This window comes from Pelodiscus sinensis, unplaced genomic scaffold (assembly GCF_049634645.1).
Source record: "Pelodiscus sinensis isolate JC-2024 unplaced genomic scaffold, ASM4963464v1 ctg102, whole genome shotgun sequence".
Lineage (NCBI taxonomy): Eukaryota > Metazoa > Chordata > Testudines > Trionychidae > Pelodiscus > Pelodiscus sinensis.
Genome location: NW_027466045.1, coordinates 183,125 through 205,166, shown reverse-complemented (window position 1 = coordinate 205,166; position 22,042 = coordinate 183,125). Strand labels below are relative to the sequence as shown.

The 22,042-nt window shown below is 59.6% G+C and overlaps 1 protein-coding gene across 4 annotated transcripts; it reads right to left on the bottom strand.

Moving 5' to 3' along the window:
* Window positions 1-18: 18 nt before the first annotated feature.
* On the bottom strand, window positions 19-21,789 carry SLC38A5 (solute carrier family 38 member 5). Of its 4 annotated transcripts, none has more exons than XM_075918620.1 (16): window positions 21,638-21,789; window positions 12,299-12,451; window positions 12,080-12,158; window positions 11,479-11,594; window positions 10,702-10,775; window positions 10,526-10,618; window positions 10,058-10,139; window positions 8,752-8,834; window positions 8,581-8,639; window positions 8,115-8,252; window positions 7,847-7,926; window positions 7,642-7,742; window positions 7,327-7,451; window positions 6,814-6,958; window positions 6,508-6,611; window positions 19-6,354 (listed from the first exon to the last, which is right to left on the bottom strand). In XM_075918620.1, the coding sequence occupies exons 1-16, from the start codon at window positions 21,694-21,696 to the stop codon at window positions 6,250-6,252; spliced, it is 1,596 nt and encodes a 531-aa protein (XP_075774735.1). In that variant the 5' UTR covers window positions 21,697-21,789; the 3' UTR covers window positions 19-6,249. The 4 variants fall into 4 exon arrangements, with proteins under 4 accessions (XP_075774735.1, XP_075774737.1, XP_075774738.1 ...); XM_075918622.1 differs by lacking the exon at window positions 21,638-21,789 and adding an exon at window positions 20,112-20,501; XM_075918623.1 differs by lacking the exon at window positions 21,638-21,789 and adding an exon at window positions 20,127-20,501.
* Window positions 21,790-22,042: the final 253 nt, after the last annotated feature.

The window sequence follows — 22,042 nt, the reverse complement described above, 5'->3', positions numbered from 1 at the left end:
CAAAACACTCAGGAAGGGGAAAGTCCGGTTGCTGTTTATTGAAACCCAGAACTACCGTACAGAAGCCACCGGCGCCCTGCGTCACGTTCACATTGCGTTTCTTTCCCCCCATCCCGCCCCCCACGGCGCTTTGTGCTGGGGGGGAGCAGGAGCAGGCTGAGTGTCCAATAGAAAGAGCTGGCCACTGCCAGGGGCTCTTTTATCACTCCCCTCCCGAAATCTGGAGCCTCTGGAATTGCGTGAACCCAGGCAGGATCGGCAGGCCAAGGTGCCGGGGAGACGGAGATTTTCGTCGGGGGAGAGATGGCCCCAGAGCGATCAGCCCAGCCGGGCACCCAGTCTAAGGAGTAGAGCCCTGCGAACCTGCCAGTAGCAGTGGCTGTGCCGGCAGAAATCCATGGCGCATGGAGGCAGACACGAATTTTGGAGCGAGCACACCGGTGGCTGTGGAGAGCCGCGGGACTTTTGCAGGTGCCAGTTTTGTACCCACACGGAGTTCTGCTAAGAAGGTTCTGAATTCACCAAGCCCAAGATACCAACTCGGGACCTTTCCACCTGCAGCCCCTCCTCCCCTGCAACATGCAATACGAGCCACAGGCAACGCCAGGCCCCCAAAAGGAAACCTGACCCTTGGGAAAGTGGCCCCAACATTTTAAAAAGGTGTTTTCAGGCCTCAGATCTGGGCAAAAATCCCGCTTTGTGAATGGGTTTTTTTGGTTGCTTTCTCGTCAGGGAACGGGCATTTTGCGGGGAGGGGCAGCAACGTCCAACAAACACAGAGCCAAGATGGGGGAGAAGGGGGTCGTATCTTTGATCAGATCGAGTCCCGGAGGAAGGACATGAGCCCCGGGGAAACTCGAAACGTCTCTCCCCCCCCGCCAATGGCGACCCCATAAAAGGTATCTTTGTCGCTCGGAGTTGGATTGTGCTGCTGAAATCTGGGGTGAGGGGGGTGTTCCCCCACCCAGCTCATAAAACATGATGGTTTTCTTCGTCTCTGGGCCAGACCTGGAATCGAAGGGCTGTAATATGTCGGGGAGGGAAGCCCCCACTTTTTCTGGAGAAATCAAAACATGGGCTGGGGATTTGTTTGAAAGGAGAATTTTCTGGTTTGAGGGGTTTGGATTTGGGGCGGGGGGAGGGATTAGGGGAAGGACAAAAAGCCGGGGAAAAGAAGCGTATTTCTTGCTCAAACGCTTCCTTCCAAAATGAAGGCCCCAAAGTCGGGCCGATGTCGCTCCTTTGGGGGAGGCCAAGCAAGATACGCCCACAGCACAAGGAGGAGGAGAATAGGGGAGCGATGGAACTTCGTCACTGGGGCTTCCTGGCTCCCAGCCCTAACCACTAGACCCCACTCCCCTCCCAGAGCCGGCGCGAGACCCCGGGGTCCTGATGCTATACAGAGCCCCTTCCTGCCAAAAGAAGTGCACCTCGTGCTGCGTGTACCCGGACGCAACCATGATCACGAAATAATAGAGTTCATGATCTTAAGGAAAGGTAGAAGGGAGACCAGCACAATTGAGGAAATGGATTTCAGGAAGGCAGATTTTGATAAGCTCAGAGAACTTGTAGGTAAGGTCCCATGGGAAGCAAGACTGAAGGGAAAAACAACTGAGGAGAGTTGGAAGTATTTCAAAGGGACGTTGTTAAGGGCCCAAAAGCAAACAATTCCGCTGTGTAGGAAAGATAGAAAATATGGCAAAAGACCAGCTTGGCTTAACAAGGAGATCTTGCACGATCTCAAAATAAAAAAGGAGTCCTAGAAAAAATGGAAACTAGGACAACTAACAAAGGATGAATATAGGAAAGCAACACGGGAATGCAGGGGCAAGATTAGAAAGGCAAAGGCACAAAATGAGATCAAACTAGCTACAGGCATAAAGGGAAACAAGAAGACCTTTTATAAATACATTAAAAGCAAGAGGAAGACCAGGGTAGGCCCACTGCTTAGTGAGGAGGGAGAAGCAGTAACAGGGAACTTGGAAATGGCGGAGATGCTCAATGACTTCTTTGTTTCGGTCTTCACCGAGAAGTCTGGAGGTGTGCCTAACGTAGTGAATACAAGCAGAGAGAGGGTAAGTTTAGAAGATAGGATACACAAAGAACAAGTTAAAAATCACTTAGGAAAGTTAGATGTCAGCAAGTCACCAGGTCCTGATGAAATGCATCCCAGGATACTCAAGGAGCTGATAGAGGAGGTATCTGAGCCTTTAGCTATGATCTTTGAAAAATCATGGCAGACAGGGGAGATTCCAGAAGACTGGAAAAGGGCAAATATTGTACCCATCTATAAAAAGAGGAATAAGAACAACCCAGGAAACTACAGACCGGTCAGTTTAACGTCTGTCCCAGGGAAGATAATGGAGCAGGTAATTAAGGAAATCATATGCAAACACTTGGAAGGTAATAAAGTGATAGGGAATAGCCAGCATGGGTTTGTGAAGAACAAGTCATGCCAAACTAATCTGATAGCTTTCTTTGATAAGATAACGAGCCTTGTGGATAAGGGAGAAGCGGTGGATGTCATATACCTAGACTTTAGTAAGGCATTTGATACGGTCTCGCATGATATTCTTATTGATAAACTAGGCAAATATAACTTAGATAGGGCCACGATAAGGTGGGTGCATAATTGGCTGGATAACCGTAGTCAGAGAGTTGTTGTTAACGGTTCTAAATCCTGCTGGAAAGGGATAACAAGTGGAGTTCCTCAAGGGTCTGTTTTGGGACCCGTACTGTTCAATATCTTCATCAATGATGTAGATATTGGGATAGAGAGTACGCTTATTAAGTTTGCAGATGATACCAAACTGGGTGGGGTTGCGACTTCTTTGGAGGATAGGGACATAATTCAAAATGACCTTAGCAAGTTAGAGAAATGGTCAGAGGTAAACAGAATGAGGTTTAATAAAGAGAAATGCAAAGTGCTCCACTTAGGAAGGAACAATCAGTTCCATACATACAAGATGGGAAGCGACTGTCTAGGAAGGAGCATGGCGGAAAGGGATCTAGGGGTCATAGTGGACCACAAGTTGAATATGAGTCAACAGTGTGATGCTGTTGCAAAAAAAGCAAATATGATTCTAGGTTGTATCAACAGGTGTGTTGTAAGCAAAACTCGTGAAGTCATTCTGCCGCTCTACTCTGCACTAGTTAGGCCTCAGCTGGAGTACTGTGTCCAGTTCTGGGCGCCACATTTCAAGAAAGATGTGGAGAAATTGGAAAGGGTACAGAGAAGAGCAACAAGAATGATTAAAGGCCTAGAGAACATGACCTATGAAGCCAGGCTTCATGAACTGGGCTTGTTTAGTTTGGAAAAAAGAAGATTAAGGGGGGACATGAGAGCGGTTTTCAAATATCTAAAAGGGTGTCACAAGGAGGAAGGAGAAAATTTGTTCCTCTTGGTTTCTGAGGACAGGACAAGGAGTAATGGGCTTAAAGTGCAGCAGGGGAGGTTTAGATTGGACATTAGGAAAAAATTCCTAACTGTCAGGGTGGTCAAATATTGGAATAAATTGCCAAGGGAGGTGGTGGAATCTCCCTCTCTGGAGATATTTAAGAACAGGTTAGATAGACATCTGTCAGGGATGGTGTAGACGGAGCTTGGTCCTGCCTTGAGGGCGGGGGGCTGGACTCGATGACCTCTCGAGGTCCCTTCCAGTCCTATTATTCTATGATTCTATGATCCCAGGGCAAGAGGGGTGCTGTTTCTTTGGGGGTCCCCCCGGCCACCCCATAAAGCGGCTGTGTCCCAGCCTGGATGGGATGCGGCTCCCAGCTCCGTGGGCCGCAACCAGAGAAGGACCCTGGTCCAGTTGGGAGGGGGAGCAAATCCACCATGGCCCGGACACAGACACTGGGGTTGGGGTTAAATTCGGGGTGGGGACAGGAGAGGGGTGTCGTGTAGCCAGGAGGCTCTGAGGGGCTGCCCCCCCCGGGGGGGGATTTAAGGCACTGGCTGGAGAGGCACTGAGGACTAAGGCCACTGTGGTAGGGGAACAGTGGCGATGCCTGTGGGGGTGCTGGGATTTTTCTAGAGGGGAGACAGACGCATCAGGAAAGATCTAGAGATCTTTGGAGGTGGGTATCGGCATATTTCTAGAGGGGAGAGGTGGGATCTAGAGGGTTCTGGAGGAAAACAGACACAAGGATTTTTCTAGAGGGGAGCGGAGCCATGAGGGTGAGATCTAGACACTTTTTGGAGAGGAAGCAGAGAGCCCGGGATTTCTCTAACAGGGAGCCCCATGTTCCCTCTAATCGCTTCCATCCATGTGCGGAATTATTTTGTTATGTGCACCGAGGCGCGTGTGAACGTGCACCACTAAGACACAAGAAATCAATGTGGGTGCTCGCACAAGCGCCCAGCTCACAGGGAACACTGGGGGAGACGTAGCTTCCGCCAGCTCTGGGGGGTGTCTGTACCCCGCTTCCCTCCTGCCCACCCATAACCCTCGCTCTCCAGCAGGGCTGGACCTGTCGCTGGGGGGTGAGGTAGTTTGAAAAGAGACATGAGACCCGGGATTAGATAAATTCTCCCCCGCCGACGCTCAGAAGCCAGGGGGTGTCATTCCCCTGGCTCTGCGGGGGTCGCCCCAGTGACACGGGGCGAGTTCTGCAGCCTGGCCAGGGCCTGTCTCAGGCCTGAGGGTGTGCGGCTTCCCCTCCTCCCCCTCTCCCGGGGGCACCAACGTCCCCGGGAGAACCCAGGAGTCCTGAGTCTCCAGGGGAATCACCCCACACAGCACTTCCACCGGCCCCGGGGCCCCCACCAGGGTTAATCCTCAGCGGAACGGGAAACCACCCCCACCTCCGCGGCGGGGAAACCGAGGCACAAAACGTGGACAGTCTGTGGCACTTTTGGCTGGGGATGGGGACCCAGGAGTCCTGGCTCCCAATCCTCCCCCCCGCAGCTCTAATCCCTGGACCCCTCCCCTCTGGAGCCAGGGAGGGGGCCCAGGAGTCCTAGTGGGCCCACAATCCCGGCATTGCTCTTTGGTCTAGCTGCCGGCTCCGAATTAAATAAAAGTAATAAATTAGATTGTCTCCTGGGGGACACACAGACCCACTGGGCCCCTGTGTTGACACAACTGGCTTCACAGTCCCTCCCCGACTGTGCCAGGGAAGGAGTACAAGCGGCCTGTTGGGTGTGTGTGTGTGTGTGTGTGATGGAGGTTCCTGACTCCATGGGAACCAAAGTGGTAGGAGGCATTGCCTGGAGGGAACTGTTGCTATGGCAACAAACAGTGTGCTTCCCCATCCACTCCAGCAGAGGCCAAAGCATCACCATGGCAACAAAGGCCTGGTGTTGTTCCCCAGGACAGGGAGCCAAGGAGAAGCCAGTTCTGTTGTAGCCACGGGAATCAGTAGTTGTGGGGAACCTGCCATTGCCATGGCACCTGTGGCCCAATCAGAACCTTTGTCCCATGGAAAAGGCAGGCTGCCATGACTACAGAGTGCCAATAGGAGGGCCTCAGCACTATTCCCATGGAAACCAGTCACGGCCAGGGGGTTGTAGAGTTGCCGTGGTGACAGTTGCTCAATGGTAGGGCCTTCGCACTGTTCCCACGGAAACCAGTTGCTGGCAGGGGATGTAGCATTGCCACGGTGACAGTTGGCCACTGTAAGGACTTTTGCACCATGCCCATGGACGCCAGTCGCTGCAGCGTTGCCATGGTAACAGGCGGCCGGTGGGCGGTCCGCAACACTGGTCTCAGCGTTGCTGTGGTGACAGGCGGCCGGTAGGCGGGCCGTGACACTGGTCTCAGCGTTGCCATGGTGACAGGCGGCCGGTGGGCGGGCCGCGACACTGGTCTCAGCGTTGCCGTAGTGATGGGCGGCCAGTGGGCGGGCCGTGACACTGGTCTCAGCGTTGCCATGGTGACAGGCGGCCGGTGGGCGGGCCGTGACACTGGTCTCAGCGTTGCCGTGGTGACAGGCGGCCGGTGGGCGGGCCGTGACACTGGTCTCAGCGTTGCCGTGGTGACAGGCGGCCGGTGGGCGGGCCGCGACACTGGTCTCAGCGTTGCCGTGGTGACAGGCGGCCGGTGGGCGGGCCGTGACACTGGTCTCAGCGTTGCCGTGGTGACAGGCGGCCGGTGGGTGGGCCGTGACACTGGTCTCAGCGTTGCCACAGCTGCAGCGGAGCGAGGGCCAATGGCAGGCAGCGGTGCCCTCGTCGCGCCGATGGCTAGGCCCCCCGAGCCGGCCCAGTGGGGTCCATGTGTCTGTGCCGGGGGGCGGAGGGGCGGGTCAATGCCCCCCAGCGCTGCTCCGGCCAGTCGTCACCCAGTCGGCCACGATAAAGCCGAGACTCATCACCATGAAAATGAAGCCGAGGGCGGCGAAACAGGCAGCCTGGGATGTGTGGGGAGGGGGAAGGTGAGACCCCCCCAAAGTACAGCACACGCCCACCCCCCGACCTCCCCACCCCACTGCGCCCTGCAGCACAACACCCCTCACCAAGCCCCCTGCTCGCCACGGCACAGCATCCCCCCCAGCCGCTGGTACCTGGATTTTTGGCCTGGATGTCAACGGTTCTTTTTCATTGGGAACGATGCGGATGTAGAAAACACTGGGGAGGATAAAGATGAGACTGGGGGCAGAGGTGGCTCCTGGGAAGAGAGAGGAGAGAGTTGCTGAGATGCAGCCAACTCTGGGGTGGGAGGGGGAAGCTGAGGAACGGCCGAGTATAACGCCGCAGAGGGACGGCTTCTTTGGGGCTGCAATGCACCCACCTTTGGGGTGGGGCGGCTGGTGAACCGCCACACACAGCACTGCCCAGGGATGGCTCGCCTTGGAGGGCCAGGGACTTACCAATGATTCCAAAGATATCCCGGATGTTGGGCACAAAGATGACCAGGAGGTTGACAACGATCAGAAGGGAGATGGCGATGACCACGTGACGAGCCCAGCTAAACTCCTTCCCATGGAACAGCAGCTGTTGGATAGCTCTGCGGATCTGTGAGTAGACAAGGGAAGAGGTGAGCGAACCAGAAATGGCTCATTTGGCTCTGAGATGCAGCCACTTCTGGGGCAGGGTGGCCAGGAAACAGCTGCATATAACGGCCGCACAGAGATGGCTCACCCAGCACTGAGATGCAGCCACCTCTGGGGCAGGGCGGCTTACAAACAGCCGCATATAACAGCTGCACAGAGATGGCTCAGCCAGCATTGAGATGCAGCCACCTCTGAGGCAGGGCGGCTAGCAAACAGCTGCATAGAGATGGCTCACCCAGCACTGAGATGCAGCCGCCTCTGGGGTGGGCCAACTAGCAAACAGCCGCATTTAACGAGACATGCAGCCACCGCTGGGGCTGGGAGACGTACCGGGAAGAGCACCACAGGCACCGTCAGGGTGACAGCCATCAGCACAGCCAGGCGGACGCAGAGGATGAGCCGGTCCAGGGGATCCACCTTGCTGTACGTGTGCAGCATTTCCGACTCGACGTTGCCTGTGGGAGACGGACGGGCAGACAGAGGCAAGAGGGGTGTTCGTGAGCCGGCTGTCCCTGCGGCACTGGGCAGGCGGTGGAGGATTCGGGAGGGGGGGCTAGGGGTCTGGGGGAGGTGATGGGGTCAGTGCCGGGGATGGGGGCCCTGGGAAAGGCCCTGCTCCCACTCCTGGAGGCACCGGCCCCTTACCGTAGAAGGTGAAGTAGCCGAAGAAGGCCGTCAGCAGATACATGACGAACATGGCCGCGATGGAGACGTTGGCCACACTCTGCATGCGCTGCCTCGAGGCCCTGGTGGGGGACAGAGGGGTCAGACGCCACCCGGCTGGGGAGGACCCAGGCGTCCGGGCTCCCAGCCGCTAGCCCACTAAATCCCGCCCCGCCTCCGCCCTCACCTGCGCAGTTCGGTGTAGATGGGCAGCACCTCGGGGTGGCAGACGAACGCGAAAGCCAGGATGGGGATGGTGTACGCCGTCTGCGGGGGGAGGGGAAAGTCTGACAGGTGAGAACCAAGCGTCCTGCCCCTCCGCCCCAACCCCCGTGCTAACCACTAGCCCCCACTGCCCGCCCCGAGCCGGAGAGCAAAGCCAGGAGTCCCGGCTCCCAGCCCCCCTCCTCGAGCCACCTGCCCCCGCCTCACCGAGCCAGGCCCCCCGCTCTCACCTGGGAGTTGATGGTGAAGGTCTGTGCCGTGCACTCCTCCCCGGCGGTGCTGGCGTTGTGCCCGTTGTAGTAGAGGTGGGGGGTTGCCGGCTCGGTCCCGTTCAGGGGGCAGGGAATCTGGAACTTCTTGTAGATCACCTGGGGGGAGGAGTGGGGGATGAAGGGGGAGGCATGAGACACTTCTTCCCCTATGGAGGGGGCAGACGGTTATCCGCCCTCCCCCTGCCATGGAGTTGGGAGCCAGGATTCAGGGTTCCATCCCCAGCTGTGGGAGGGGAGTGGGGTCTAGTGGTTAGAGCAGGGGAAGGCTAGAAGCTAGGACTCCTAGGCTGTCTCCCCACCCGTGGGAGGGGACTGGGGTCTAGTGGGCAGAGCAGGGGGGATCTGTGAGCCAGGACTCCTGGGTTCTCTCCTTGGCAGGCAGGCCGGGGAAGGGCAGCAGTTTCGGGGGGAGGGACAGACTCACCGAGATGAGGAAGAAGACCATGCAGGTCAGCGAGAGCCCGCTGGTGTACCCCAGATAGCCTGTGGGGGGACCGGGGGGGGGGGGAAGAGTGTGAGACCTGCAGGGCTGAACCTGGCCAGCAGGGGGCACCAGTCCCCCCCCAAGCATGCACCCCACGGGCCCCACACTCACCGAGGTGCTTCATGAGGGCCAGGGGCAGGATGACACAGACGCTGACGATGACAATTAGCACGTTGCCGTTCATGTACAAGTTCCTGTGACACACACGGTAGGGGAAAGGGGGGGGTCAGCTCACAGCGACCCCTGCTGGGGCCAGAGCAGCCAGAAGCACCCTGGGACCCACCCCGCCCCCCTGCTGCCAGTGGCAAGGCCAGGGGGGGATTGCTCCCCGATTCCCACTCTGGGCCGGAGGGAGTGAGGAAAGGGGGGGACAGGAACAGCGGGGGTGGGGGAGTGTCCATGTCATGTGACACAGATGGGGGGGGGCAAAGCTCATGGGGGGAATTAGAACCTTCTAGGGGACCCACCATGAACCCTGAGAAATCAGAGGGCCCTTTCACCATGGCTCAAGGCAACCCAGGATGCCTGGGTTCTCGGCCCGGATCTGGGAGGGCAGTGGGAGCTAGTGGTTGGAGCCAGGCCGCCTGGGTTCTCGGCCCGGCTCTGGGAGGGCAGTGGAGGGTGACGGGGGCTGACGGAGAAAGCCCTGCACCCCACACTCAAACGGCGCTTGGCCCCAGTGCCGCAGGAAGCGAGCGGCCGTGCCGGGAGGGCTCGGCGGCCACCGCATGCGCATGTACGGGGATTCCCCGAGCTGCACGGCGGGGCTGCGCCTGGGCCGGCATCCCACGCAGAGGACGCCGGCTTTGAAAAGCTGGGGGACGGCGCGGCTGAGGGGGGAGGCGAGGCGGAGAGCAGCGCCGGCCCGGAGGAAGAGGAGGAGAGGCGGACTTCGGGGACGCCGCCACCAGCCCAAGGGAGGACTGCGCCTGAGACACGGCAGAGGCGGTGAGAGCGGACGGGAGGGAAGGAAGGAGCTCAGGACAGGGCGGAGAAGCGCCCGCGGGCCGGTGCGCGGTGGTACGGCCCCACTGGCCGAACAGGTCGCCGCTGTGCCTGTTCTTAGGGGCCTGGGCTGAGACCTGGAGCGAGGGAGGGCCCAGGTCTCCCTTCCCTCTCGGCGTACCGGTACACGTGGACATGGGGGAAAGGCGACTGTCCAGCACGGTGAGGCTGTTGGTGCATGGTAGGGGTAAGGGCTCCTGGCGAGGACCACCCCACTCCTCTGGGGGGGGACTATAACTGGGGGCTAGTTGTTGGAGCCAGGACGCCTGGGTTCTCACCCCGCCTCTGGGAGCGGAGTGGGGGCCACAAGGGACTTGGGCATTGCGCCAGCCTATCCCTGGGGCGGGGGGGAACCGGTGCCCCAGATATCCCCACTCATGGATGCGAATGGGCCCGGGCACGATTCACTCACCCCGTGTTCTCCGTCAGGCCCAGGAACGTCTGGATGACAAGCGGCAGCTCGTACTTCACAATGTACAGGTAACTGGACATGGCTGCCGGAGGAACGCCAGCATCAGAACCGCTGGGCCCCTCCCCTGCTCTGCGGGCCCGGACCCCCGGGCCCCTCCCCCGGCTCTGCGGGCCCCGGCCCCCGGGCCCCTCCCCCGGCTCTGCGGGCACGGACCCCCGGGCCTCTCCCCCGGCTCTGCGGGCACGGACCCCCGAGCCCCTCCCCCGGCTCTGCGGGCCCCGGCCCCCGGGCCCCTCCCCCGGCTCTGCGGGCACGGACCCCCGGGCCCCTCCCCCGGATCTGCGGGCACGGACCCCCGAGCCCCTCCCCCGGCTCTGCGGGCCCCAGCCCCCTCCCCCGCTCTGCGGGCCCGGACCCCCGGATCCCTCCCTGTTCCCCTGGGGGCGACTGGCTGCGTCAGACTCTTACCGCCCGTGTTGTGCATGCAGATGATAAGAGCAGCAACCACCTTGCCTGCCGGGCCGAATGCCTGGAAACCCAGCTGTTCGTAGGCTCGGATCCCTGCAACGGGTGAAAGAGAAGGGAGTCAGAGGGAGTCAGCGCCCGGGGCCGGGGCTGGAGCACCCTGGAGAACCCCCCCTCACCTACGACTCCGGCACATTTCAGCAGCAGGTGGATGGAGTAAGCGGAGAGCAGCGCGATGCAGATCAATAGCACCCTGCACGGAGACAAGAGGGCAGCTGTAAGACCCCTGCCCAGCCATGGAGTCCTGGCTCCCAGTGCCCCACCCCACCGCTCTAACCAGTAGGCCCCATGCCCCCCTCTCCTCCGGACCCAGGGAAAGAACCCAGGTGTCCTGGCTCACAGCTCCATCTGCCAGAGCTCCCACCCCTCAGAGCCCCCTGTGGAGTATAGCTCACTGATCGCAGCGCTGCACTCTTCCCCAGGCGGTGCCCTGTGGGGCGGCGGCGTGACCCCGGCGCCGCGCTCTTCCCCAGGCGGTGCCCTGTGGGGCGGCGGCGTGACCCCGGCACCGTGCTCTTCCCCGGGCGGTGCCCTGTGGGGGGGCGGCGTGACCCCGGCGCCGCGCTCTTCCCCAGGCGGTGCCCTGTGGGGCGGCGGCGAGACCCGGCGCTGCGCTCTTCCCCGGGCGGTGCCGGCGGGGCGCCGGCGTGACCCAGCGCTGCGCTCTTCCCCGGGCGGTGCCCTGCGGGGCGGCAGCGTGACCCGGCGCTGCGCTCTTCCCCGGGCGGTGCCGGCGGGGCGGCGGCGTGACCCGGCGCTGCGCTCTTCCCCGGGCGGTGCCGGCGGGGCGGCGGCGTGACCCAGCGCTGCGCTCTTCCCCGGGCGGTGCCGGCGGGGCGGCGGCGTGACCCGGCGCTGCGCTCTTCCCCGGGCGGTGCCGGCGGGGCGGCACTCACACGAAGAGCGCGATGCCCGTGTTGCTCATGGCGTAGGCCAGGCCCAGGATGCCGCTGCCCATGATGGCGTTGCTGAGGTTGAAGACCGACATCCCGAACGACGTCTTCCCCTCGAACTGCGGGCGAGACAGGGCGGGTGAGAGCCTGGGGGAGGGCGGAGGTCAAAGGTCCACAGTGAAGTGGCAAGGGTCAGAGGTCAAGGGACACATCACCCCGACAGAGGTCAGAGGGCAACGATCAGAGGCCAAAGAGTAAACCGCTGCAAGATGAAGACAAGGGTCAGAGGGCAACCGGGAAGGGCATCGAGGAAGTGTGAGGTCAAAGGTGGATAAGGGCCAGAGGTCAATGAGAAGAGAGGAAGAGCAAGTTCAGAGGTCAAAGAGCAAAGGGCAGCCAGGAGAGGGCAAAGGCCAGAGGTTAAAGGAGACATTGGGTAAGGTACATGGAAAGGTCAAAGTTCAGGGGTCAAAGGGGATAGAGTGAGGAGTCAGCAAAAGGTCAAAGGGGCAGAGGTTAAAGAGGATGTTGGGCGAGGAATAAATGAAAGGTCAGAGGGCAGGGGTCAAAGGGACAGGAGCTGCGGGGGAGGGGGCCCACTTACGTCGGTGAACTGGCTCAGCTTCTTGCCGGTGGCGTGGGGCAGGAAACCCTCCTGCTCGGCCGCCTCCGCAGTGGGGTCCCTGCAAGGGGAAGGGCGCGGGGTGAGAGGGCTCGGACGCCTGGGTCCCTTCCCCAGCAGAGCCTGGGGGGGTCGCTCGCTCCCGCTTGTCCCCAGTAGCCCGTCCCCCCCCCATACCCGCCGCAGCCCCCCGCCACTCACCCGTCCTCCAGGCTGCTGGCTTTTTCACCCTCCGGGACAGACCCGTTCAGCCCCTCCTGCTCCCCGAGTTTCTGCAGCTCCATGGTGGGCGTGGGGCGCGGTGCGGACGTGATGTGCGTGCGTGGGGGCGGGCAGAGACCACAGCTGGGGCACCTGGAAACCAGAGAAAGGGATCAGCCGGGAATCCCCACCCAACCCAAGGAGACATCCGATCACCAAGTGGGCCGGCAGCCACGACTCCCGGTTTCTCTCCCTGGCTCTGGGAGTGACGTCTAGTGGTCAGAGCAGGAAGGAACCCCGGACTGCAGGCCTCCATCCCTAGCAAAGGCTGTCGGCTTGAGCAGGATGGGGCACGGTCTCCTAGGCGGGCCAGAGGCATGAACATGAAATTTGCCACTAACAGGACGAAATCTGAACACAAAGATGGATCCACTTTTTGGGACGGCATCTTCCCACCCCCACCTGGCTGTGAGCAGCCAAATCAAAGATTTTGCATCCACAAGTAGTTGTTTTCCTCCATCGAAAACTGGCCTTTTTGCTCTTTCACCCAAAACGTTTCTGGGAATATTTTGAATCTTCTGTCCAATTTTCTTCAGTTTGCAATGGTGCGTGGTCGAGCCCAGCCGATGTTCTCCTTGGAAAGCTACACTTTGTCACATGGGGAAATCTCGTAGTTGGCCCCTTACTTTCAAAATGCCACTTTTTCAAAGGCAGCCAAGTTTCCTATTTTCAAGAATGCTAAAATTTTTCCGCAAAGATTTCTCATTTCAAAGCCTCACGCTTGCCAAGTAATCAAGTCTCTCTCTCTCCGAAATGGATTACTTGGACATTTGCACACTACGGATTTCCTAATTACAACACTTTCAAACACGGAAACATCTACGTCTTTAATGAATACAAGTCACTTATTTTGGAAGTGTCACACTTTGTAATGTTGACATCTGAAATGCGTTTTCCACTTTTTAAAGTTCTGAAATAGCCATTGCTTCTAACGAGTCACTTTTCTTTTCTAAATTTCAAAATTTCTAATTACTCATGCACCTTCATGTTGAAATGTGCTTAAATTTATGGTTTCCCAAATGATCTTTTTCCTCGTTTTGAAAATTCGATTTTTGGGGGACATTTCCAGTTTTTAAAGGGTCTAACCGATCCAACCCTTTCATTTGGAATTTGCTAACGAATGCAAATTCCTAAGCTTGATCTTTCAGATTTCCAAATTAGCCCCTTTCTTAAAATGCTGATGATTAAATTCCGATTTCTGCACATTTCAAACATCTTAAGTAGCCCAGCTGCCTAGCGTTGAAATGTCCCGTTTTCAAATCTGTCAGGCCACCCGGCTCTTCAAACATACTTCGGTGCCTAATTCCCCTTGACAGATTAAACCGAAGCATGCTGAATGCAGTGACATGGACTATTTCTCCTGTCCCGATGCATAACACACGTAAGCAGAATTAGACACGGGATGAGGTTTTGCCCACCGGTGCTAACACTTCCCAATCTCGGCAGGACGAACTTCGCCTCGCCTCTGACACACCAGCCCCTGGAGAGGCGTGGGGGGCGAAGCTGTCCTGTGACCAATCCCCACACACATAAAGCAAAGCAATAATTAACTCATTACCATTGTGGAGGCCTGGCCTGGGAGAGCGGAGAAAGCCAGTGTTCCTGGGGGATACAATCAGTCCAGCTAAAAGAGGCCCCCGCCCATTTTTCAGGTGGGAAAACTGAGGCACGGCTAGTCATGCAAGATTCCGGGAGGAGCAGGGTGCTGTAGCTGGGATTCTTACCTGCTAGATTAGCTCCCCAACCACTAAACCACACTCCCCCACCACGATGGGACAGAGAGAATATCGCTGACGCATTCCCAGCGCCGGCGGGCCTGGTGGGTTAGAGCAGGAGGGCTGGGAGTCAGCGTCTCGCCTGACGTATTAATTAACAGAGCAGCAGGGAACACGGGAACAGCCGCCGCCCGGGGCAGGCTGTGCTCCTGTCGGGAAGGGGTGGGAAGGTGCCTGCTCCCGAAGGGCAGGGCATGTCCCGCAGGCCGGGGCTTAGCTTCGATGCTTGTTCCCTCAGGACACCCCCAACGCACCCCTGACAGCGCAGGGAGGGGAGTGATGTCTAGTGGTTAGAACAGGCATGGGGGGGGGCAGCCTAGACACCTGGTTCTGCTTGTCCGCTCCGATCAGTCCCAGTCGGAGGCTCCTTGCCTTGCGCTCCCGCCCCAGAGGGGGGCAGCAGCCGCCGTGCTCGGGCCCCACCCTCTGGCTCCCCACCCCACTGGCTTCAGCCTGAGGAAGCGGAGACTGGGGAAAAGACCAGGGGGGCCCAGCGCTGCTGTGGCCAGGCCTCGGGGAGCCCCAGGGCACCCCACCACCAAGAGAACCCAGGAGCCCTGGCTCCCCCCCCCCACTCTAGCCACTAGGCCTCACACTCCTCCCAGGGCTGTTCAAGGCCCCTCAGGTCCCACCTCGAAGGCGGGGGAGGGTTGGGTAAGTGTGGATCCACCCCAGAACTTACAAGTGGTCTGGGCAGCGAGGGGTTAAGCTGAGTGCACTTGGGAGCAAGGGGTGTGTGCAGGAAGCTGCCAGCTCCCACCTCAGCCTGGGTTACCTGGGGGGGCAGCGGTTCTCTCCCCCCAGCAGCGGGTCACAGTCCCCCCCCCCTCGATTTAACCACTAGCCCCCACACCCCTCCCTGAACCAGGAATCCAGGTTCCAGCCCCCTCCCCCTCCCCGCTCTAACCACTAGATTTGACTCCCCTCTTTGAGCTGGGGAGAGAACCCAGGAGTCCGGGCTCCCAGCCACCTCCTGCTCTAACCACTAGCCCCCATTCCCCTCCCCTCCTGGAGCCAGGCAGAGAACCCAGGAGCCCAGGCTGGGGGGGGAGGGGGGGGGAGCTGCAAGCCTGTGGGACCGAACATGTGGCTGTCAGGCACGGTGGGGGGAGGGGAGGATATGGGGGGGGATTTTAACCACTGACATGCCAGAGAGAAACAAGCCCACAGCAGACCCCCCCCCAAATTCCAGCCCTCAGTGAGCCCCCATTTCCTGTGCTGAGCCCCTCCATGCTGCCCCTCCAGAGCCTCCCCAGCCAGTTTCACTCCCCTCCATGCTCAGTCGGCGGGTGGGGGGTGAGATGGGGTGAGGTCCCCCTCTCCTGCATGTCTCCCCCCCCAGGTCTCGGTTTCCCCCGCATGGCTGATGCAACCGCCTTATGGAATTGCACCGCGGGGGAGGGGGGGCCACCAGCACGCACCCCCCCTCCCCCTCGTGCGTCACACTCACCCGTGGTGCGAGGCGGGAGAAGAGGAACAGGCCAGACAGGGAGATCCGGGGTCCTGTGGGGGGGTCACACACCCGGCAGGCTGACACACACACACCCAGCCCACTTCCCCGCCAACGGCCTAAACACACCCCTGGGCGGGGAGGGAAGGAGGCCGGGCCAACGCGGATGAGGGGTTGTGATTCCTCCACACAACCTGGGGATGGGCCCTGCACCGGCTGCAACACAACACAGACCAACACACACACCCTGCTGGACCTGCACAACAACACTCCCTGCAACACAACACAGGCCAACACACGCACCCTGCTGGTCCTGCACAACAACACTCCCTGCAACACAACACAGGCCAACACACGCACCCTGCTGGACCTGCACAACAACACTCCCTGCAACACAACACAGACCAACACACACACCCTGCTGGACCTGCACAACAACACTCCCTGCAACACAACACAGGCCAACACACGCACCCTGCTGGACTTGCACAACAACACTCCCTGCAACTCAACACAGAGAGCAACAAACACACACAACCTGCTGATCCTACACAACAACACTGCCTGCCACACAGCACAGATCAACACACACATACAACCCACTGGCCCAACACACAGATCAATAAACACACACACCACAGGCCCTGCAGCGCGCACACAGACACACAACACCCTGGCCACAACACCACCTGCTGCCACACAACACACAGATCAACATACACACACACAACCCACTGGCCCTAGACAGCCATATGCCCTGCGCCGTATGATGCAGATCAACAGACCCACACAACCCAACACACACAGCTCGCTGGCCCCGGATCCCGACACTCCCGTGCAGCCCCTCCTTCTGCCAGCACACACAGCTCCACACACACACACACACACACACACACACACACACACACACACACACATGCACCTTCCCAACACACACAGCTCAACACACACACACACAAACGTGTCCCCAACACGCTGCCTTCCAAAGGCAGGCTTCCCCACAACACACACACACACATCACCTCCTGTCCCCAAGCAGGTGGGGGAGGGCTGTGGGGGCTAGTGGTTAGAGTCTGGGAGCCAGGACTCCAGCTGGCCCAGCCAGCAGGGGACACTGTGAGCGGGTCCCTAGTTGCACAGCGCCTGGGAGTCGCGTCTCTAAGGGCGGGTAGCGGGGCAGCCTGCGGCTGGGCTGGGCCTCCCCTTCCGGCCCTGACGCTAATGGCTTTGCCCCTCAGGGATGGAAGTTTTAATCAGGCCTCAGGGCTAATTGGCTGTAATTATCCCAGTGTTCATTAAAACTGCCTGGGGACACTAAGGTAATTACAGTGAGCAGCCACCGAGGGTGGGGTGAGCGTTAGAAACACCTACCAGGCACAGAGGGACCCAGAAGTCCTGGCTCCCAATCCCCCTGGCTCTCACCACTAGACCCCACTCCCCTCCCCGAGCCAGGAGAGATCCCAGGAGTCCTGGCTCCCAGCGTGCTGCTCCCCCCCGCGCTAACCACTGTCCCAGAGCTGGGGAACCCAGGGTGGACTGGTCAGAGCCGGGGCCGGAAGGGGGGGCAATGGGAGTCCCCATTCCCCTGGGTTCCCCTTTCCCAGCTAGCCTCCCTGCCCCACAGCGCCCCCTGCTGGGCAAGATTGGGGAAGGACCCTTGCAATCCCCTCCAACCTGTGCTTCTGGGCCTCCACCAGCAAGTCCTCGGAAGCCAGATAAGCTAATCGCTGGACCGCAGCCTGCGCCCTGCCCTTCAGCCAGGCCCCCGGGTGCTCCCCCGCCACCGAGTGCACCATTCCCAGCCCTGCCCTCCTGACCAAGCAGGCCACACCGGCTCCTCCATGCCTGCAGGGTCCCCACCCTGGGTCTGGCTCGGGGACAATCCTCGGAGCACGTTTTCTGCTCCTTCCTGCAAGGGCCAGGGCTGGCAGGCTACACCCGACCCAGTGGGGGTGTTGCCTTGAGACACAGCCTTCAGCATCTGTCCTAGTGGGATGGCTGTAGCGAGAAGAGTATCGGGTGGAACAGGGTAGAAACACCGTCACCCACAACAGTGCTACAAAGGCTGTTCCTGCAAACAGTGTTAGCAACACTGTAACACACTTTACAGTGCGCAGACACCCTTACTGCTCATGCTACAGCCTTACCCTCCACAATGCTACAGGTCCCATTACCGCAAGTGCTACCCACCGTGCGAGCAACACCATTACCCACAACGTTACCAACACCATTACTGTGATGCTACACATAGTGCTAGCGACATCGTTGCTGCTCACGCTGTTGCCAGAAATACTCCAAACCTTGTTATCCCGCACGTTGTTGCTACTAATAGAACAAATAGTAACGATACCACAAACACAGCGATGGCTAATGTTGTCAGTCATACTCCAACACGGTGACTCCCCATGCTGGGAACACTGTAACCCCCTGCCTTATGCTGCCAACATTGTTACTGATTGTAGGAAAGCGGTAGCTACAGCCAGTATAACCACTAATACTGCAATTACTTTGCTCAGTAATGTTACCACAACCCCATTTCTGCTCCCACTAATACAGCCATCCCTGCCACTCTGATTGTTACTGCTGATACTCCTTGTAACCACCATTACTACTTACAGTTACTACTCCATGACACCACTGTTACTCCAACGAGTTACTAGCCAAACGATCCCCCCCATATACTGAAGGGTTACTAGTGAAATCAATGCCACGAATACTACAGTTACCCCTAAAACTGACGTGAGTACTATTCTAAAGAGTTACTAATGGTCCAAAGAGTCACTACTCACATAGCTCTCATTGACACCACAAAGAATTACTAACACTCTGGCTGCTAGTCCAGTAGCGTCAGTGTTTCCGGTTAATACTCCTGCAGACACCCCTAATACGCCAAAGAGTTACTGATCAAAACAACAGCATTATTTCTACAGGCAACACACTGTCAATCAGTGGAACTCCTCGCCAGAGGAAGTTGTGCAGGCCAGGACTGTAAGAGGGTTCAAAAAAGAACTAGATCCATTCATGGAGGTTAGGTCCAACAACGGCTATGAGCCAGGATGGGCAGGTGTCCCTGGCCTCTGTGTGTCGGAGGCTGGGAATGGGCGTCAGGGGAGGGATCGCTGGATGGTTCCCTGTCCTGTTTACTATCCTGGAGCACCTGGTGTTGGCCGCTGTCGGCAGACAGGACGCTGGGCTGGATGGACCTTTGGTCCGACCCAGTCGGGCCGTTCTGATGTTCTACTCCAAGAAGTGATTAATACTCCGAATCGCTACCACTCAGCTCAATACTTCTAATACTGCAGAGAGCGACTCGTCAATCGGTGTGTCTCCTCCAGAGGCAGGAAGGCTCCTGAGACCATCCTGAGACCATCCTCCTTTTCTGTTAGTCTCTAAGGTGCCGCAGGACCATTCGTTGTTTCTTCAGCTTGGTCAGACTGCTGGCTCTCACACTCCACCCCTCGTACGCCGAGGCTGTGTCTAGACTGGCCAGTTTTTCCGCAAAATCAGCTGCTTTTGCGGAAAAACTTGCCAGCTGTCTACACTGGTCGCCTGAATTTCTGCAAGAACACTGACGATCTCATGTAAGATTGTCAGCGTTCTTGCGGAAATACTGTGCTGCTCCCGTTCGGGCAAAAGCCCTCTTGCGTAAATGCTTTTGTGCAAAAGGGCCAGTGTAGACAGCGCAGGACTGTTTTGCGCAAAAAAGCCCCGATGGCTAAAATGGCGATCGGGGCTTTTTTGCGCAAAAGCGCGTCTAGATTGGCCACGGACGCTTTTCCGCAAAAAGTGTTTTTGCGGAAAAGTGTCCGTGCCGATCTAAACGCTCTTTTCCGAAAATGCTTTTAATGGAAAATTTTCCGTTAAAAGCATTTCCGGAAAATCATGCCAGTCTAGACGTAGCCCGATGGTTTCCTGCTCAAATCAAGCCCATTGATACCCCAGGTGGCTCCTTTTCACCTGCTAATACGCCAGAGAGTCACTCCAGAGAGTTACAACTCAAATGGGTGCCACTAAGTCTGACACGTTATGAGTCAAAGCAACCCCCGATACTCCAGCGAGTTGCTACTTCAAGGTACGTCTACACTACAGAGATCAGGCTGCTGCTGTCCATCTTCCAGGTCTAGTGAAGGCAGCTAGTGCGTCCTGAGAGGGGCGCTCTGTTTGATGCCGGTAACCCTGCTTCCACGAGGAGTAAGGGAAGTTGGAGTAAGGGAAGTTGGAGGAAGGGCGTGCTCCCCTCGACTTCTTGCAGCGCGGATGGCGCCAAAAGTCGAGTTATGGAGCTTCGATTTCAGCTATGCAATTAACGCAGTAGCTGAGTTCGGCCTTATCCCGTGGTGTAGTCGTACCCAAATCGATACGGTCACGCCCCGGAGTTAGTGAAATCAATACCACTCATGCAACAAACAACCGGAGTACCACCGGAGTACCACCAATTCCAGGATGAGGGTTGCTCCTGAAATCCTGCGCAACAGTCGGAATCACAGCTACTCTACACCCTGGGCCTGCAATTTCAGGGCCTACTAACCCCTCGGCCACTCACTGCTCTGCTCAGCCGCCAAGTGCTCTCCGAAGAGAAGAGACGGGTCACACTGGCGCAGCAACGTTTCCCCTGGCAGAGGGGCAGCGGCCCGGCCCAGCACAGGGGCTGGAAGACGGACAGTCTGGGAAGTCCAAAAATGCAGCCAGGACTTCTGGGTTCTTGCTCTGCCCCTGCCAGGGGGGCAGGGGCTCTAGTGGGCTAGAGGGGGCTCAGACGCCTGGATTTTAGCCTGGCTCTGGGAGGGCAGTGGGGTCTAGGGAGTTGGGGGGCTGGGAGCCAGGACTCCTGGGTTCTCTCCCCGCTGAGGGGAGGGGAGTGGGGGCTAGTGGCTAGAGAGGAGAGCGGGACTCCTGGGCTCTCTCCCCGCTGAGGGGAAGGGAGTGGGAGCTAGTGGCTAGAGAGGAGAGCGGGACTCCTGGGCTCTCTCCCCACCAAGGGGAGGGGAGTGGGGGCTAGTGGTCGGGGGGGGGGGGAGCAGGACGCCTGGGTTCCCGCCCCGCCGAGGGGAGGGGAGTGGGGGCTAGTGGTCGGGGGGGGGGGGGGGGAGCAGGACTCCTGGGATCCCGCCCCGCTGAGGGGAGGGGAGTGGGGGCTAGTGGCTAGAGAGGAGAGCGGGACTCCTGGGCTCTCTCCCCACCAAGGGGAAGGGAGTGGGGGCTAGTGGTCGGGGGGGGGGGGGAGCAGGACTCCTGGGATCCCGCCCCGCCCCACCGAGAGGAGTGGGGGCTAGTGGTTGAGGGGGGAGCAGGACCCCTGGGTTCCCGCCCCGCCGAGGGGAGGGGAGTGAGGTAGTGGTCGGGGGGGGAGCAGGACCCCTGGGTTCCCGCCCCGCCGAGGGGAGGGGAGTGGGGGCTAGTGGTCGCGGGGGGCCGGGGGGGAGCAGGACCCCTGGGTTCCCGCCCCGCCGAGGGGAGGGGAGTGGGGACTAGTGGTCGCGGGGGGGGAGCAGGACGCCTGGGTTCCCGCCCCGCCGAGGGGAGTGGGGGCTAGTGGTCGGGGGGGGGAGCAGGACGCCTGGGTTCCCGCCCCGCCGAGGGGAGGGGAGTGGGGACTAGTGGTCGCGGGGGGCCGGGGGGGAGCAGGACCCCTGGGTTCCCGCCCCGCCGAGGGGAGGGGAGTGGGGACTAGTGGTCGCGGGGGGGGAGCAGGACGCCTGGGTTCCCGCCCCGCCGAGGGGAGTGGGGGCTAGTGGTCGGGGGGGGAGCAGGACGCCTGGGTTCCCGCCCCGCCGAGGGGAGGGGAGTGGGGACTAGTGGTCGCGGGGGGCCGGGGGGGAGCAGGACGCCTGGGTTCCCGCCCCGCCGAGGGGAGGGGAGTGGGGACTAGTGGTCGCGGGGGGGGAGCAGGACGCCTGGGTTCCCGCCCCGCCGAGGGGAGGGGAGTGGAGACTAGTGGTCGCGGGGGGCCGGGGGGGGAGCAGGACGCCCGGCCAGACGGCGCCCCAAAGGCCCCAGGCTCCGGCAGGTGGGGCGCCCCGGGTGGGGGCTCCGCAGCGGCTCCCCCGAACTCACCGTGCGCGGAGGCTCCGGGCCGGGCGGGCGCTGGCTGGTGGGATCGGGTTACATTGCATCAGATCACATGGACCACGCGGCCGGGAGGCCCTGCCAGCGCGGGGCGCAGCCGCCGGCCGGGGAGCGGTGTCTAGTGGTTGGAGCCGGATGCTGGGGGTCCCCCGGCTCGGGGAGGGGGCAGACCAGTGGAGGAGGCTGGGGACCCGGAGTCCTGGCTGGGGGGGCGCTTGGAGCAGGACTCCGGGGTGGGAGAGCCGGGCCCTGTGGTTCCTCCTCCAGGACCGTGCCTCAGTTTACCCAAGCCAGATTTCCTCGAGTTATTGTGCCCCTCCGCCCCCGGCACATTCATTCTCCAGCTTTAAGAACCGCCGCGATCTCACGGGAGAACTGGGAGGGGGGGGGGGA

What these genes read in the sequence shown, in the direction of transcription:
- SLC38A5 (XM_075918620.1), bottom strand. Translation starts at nt 21,696, where the DNA reads ATGCAATGTAACCCGATCCCACCAGCCAGCGCCCGCCCGGCCCGGAGC. An exon ending in ACGGGCATCGCGCTCTTCGT is followed by an intron (nt 10,776 to 11,478) that starts GTGAGTGCCGCC and finishes GTCTCCGTGCAG; the next exon opens with GGTGCTATTGATCTGCATCG. An exon ending in TGCCTGTGGTGCTCTTCCCG is followed by an intron (nt 6,959 to 7,326) that starts GTACGTCTCCCA and finishes GTCTACTCACAG; the next exon opens with ATCCGCAGAGCTATCCAACA.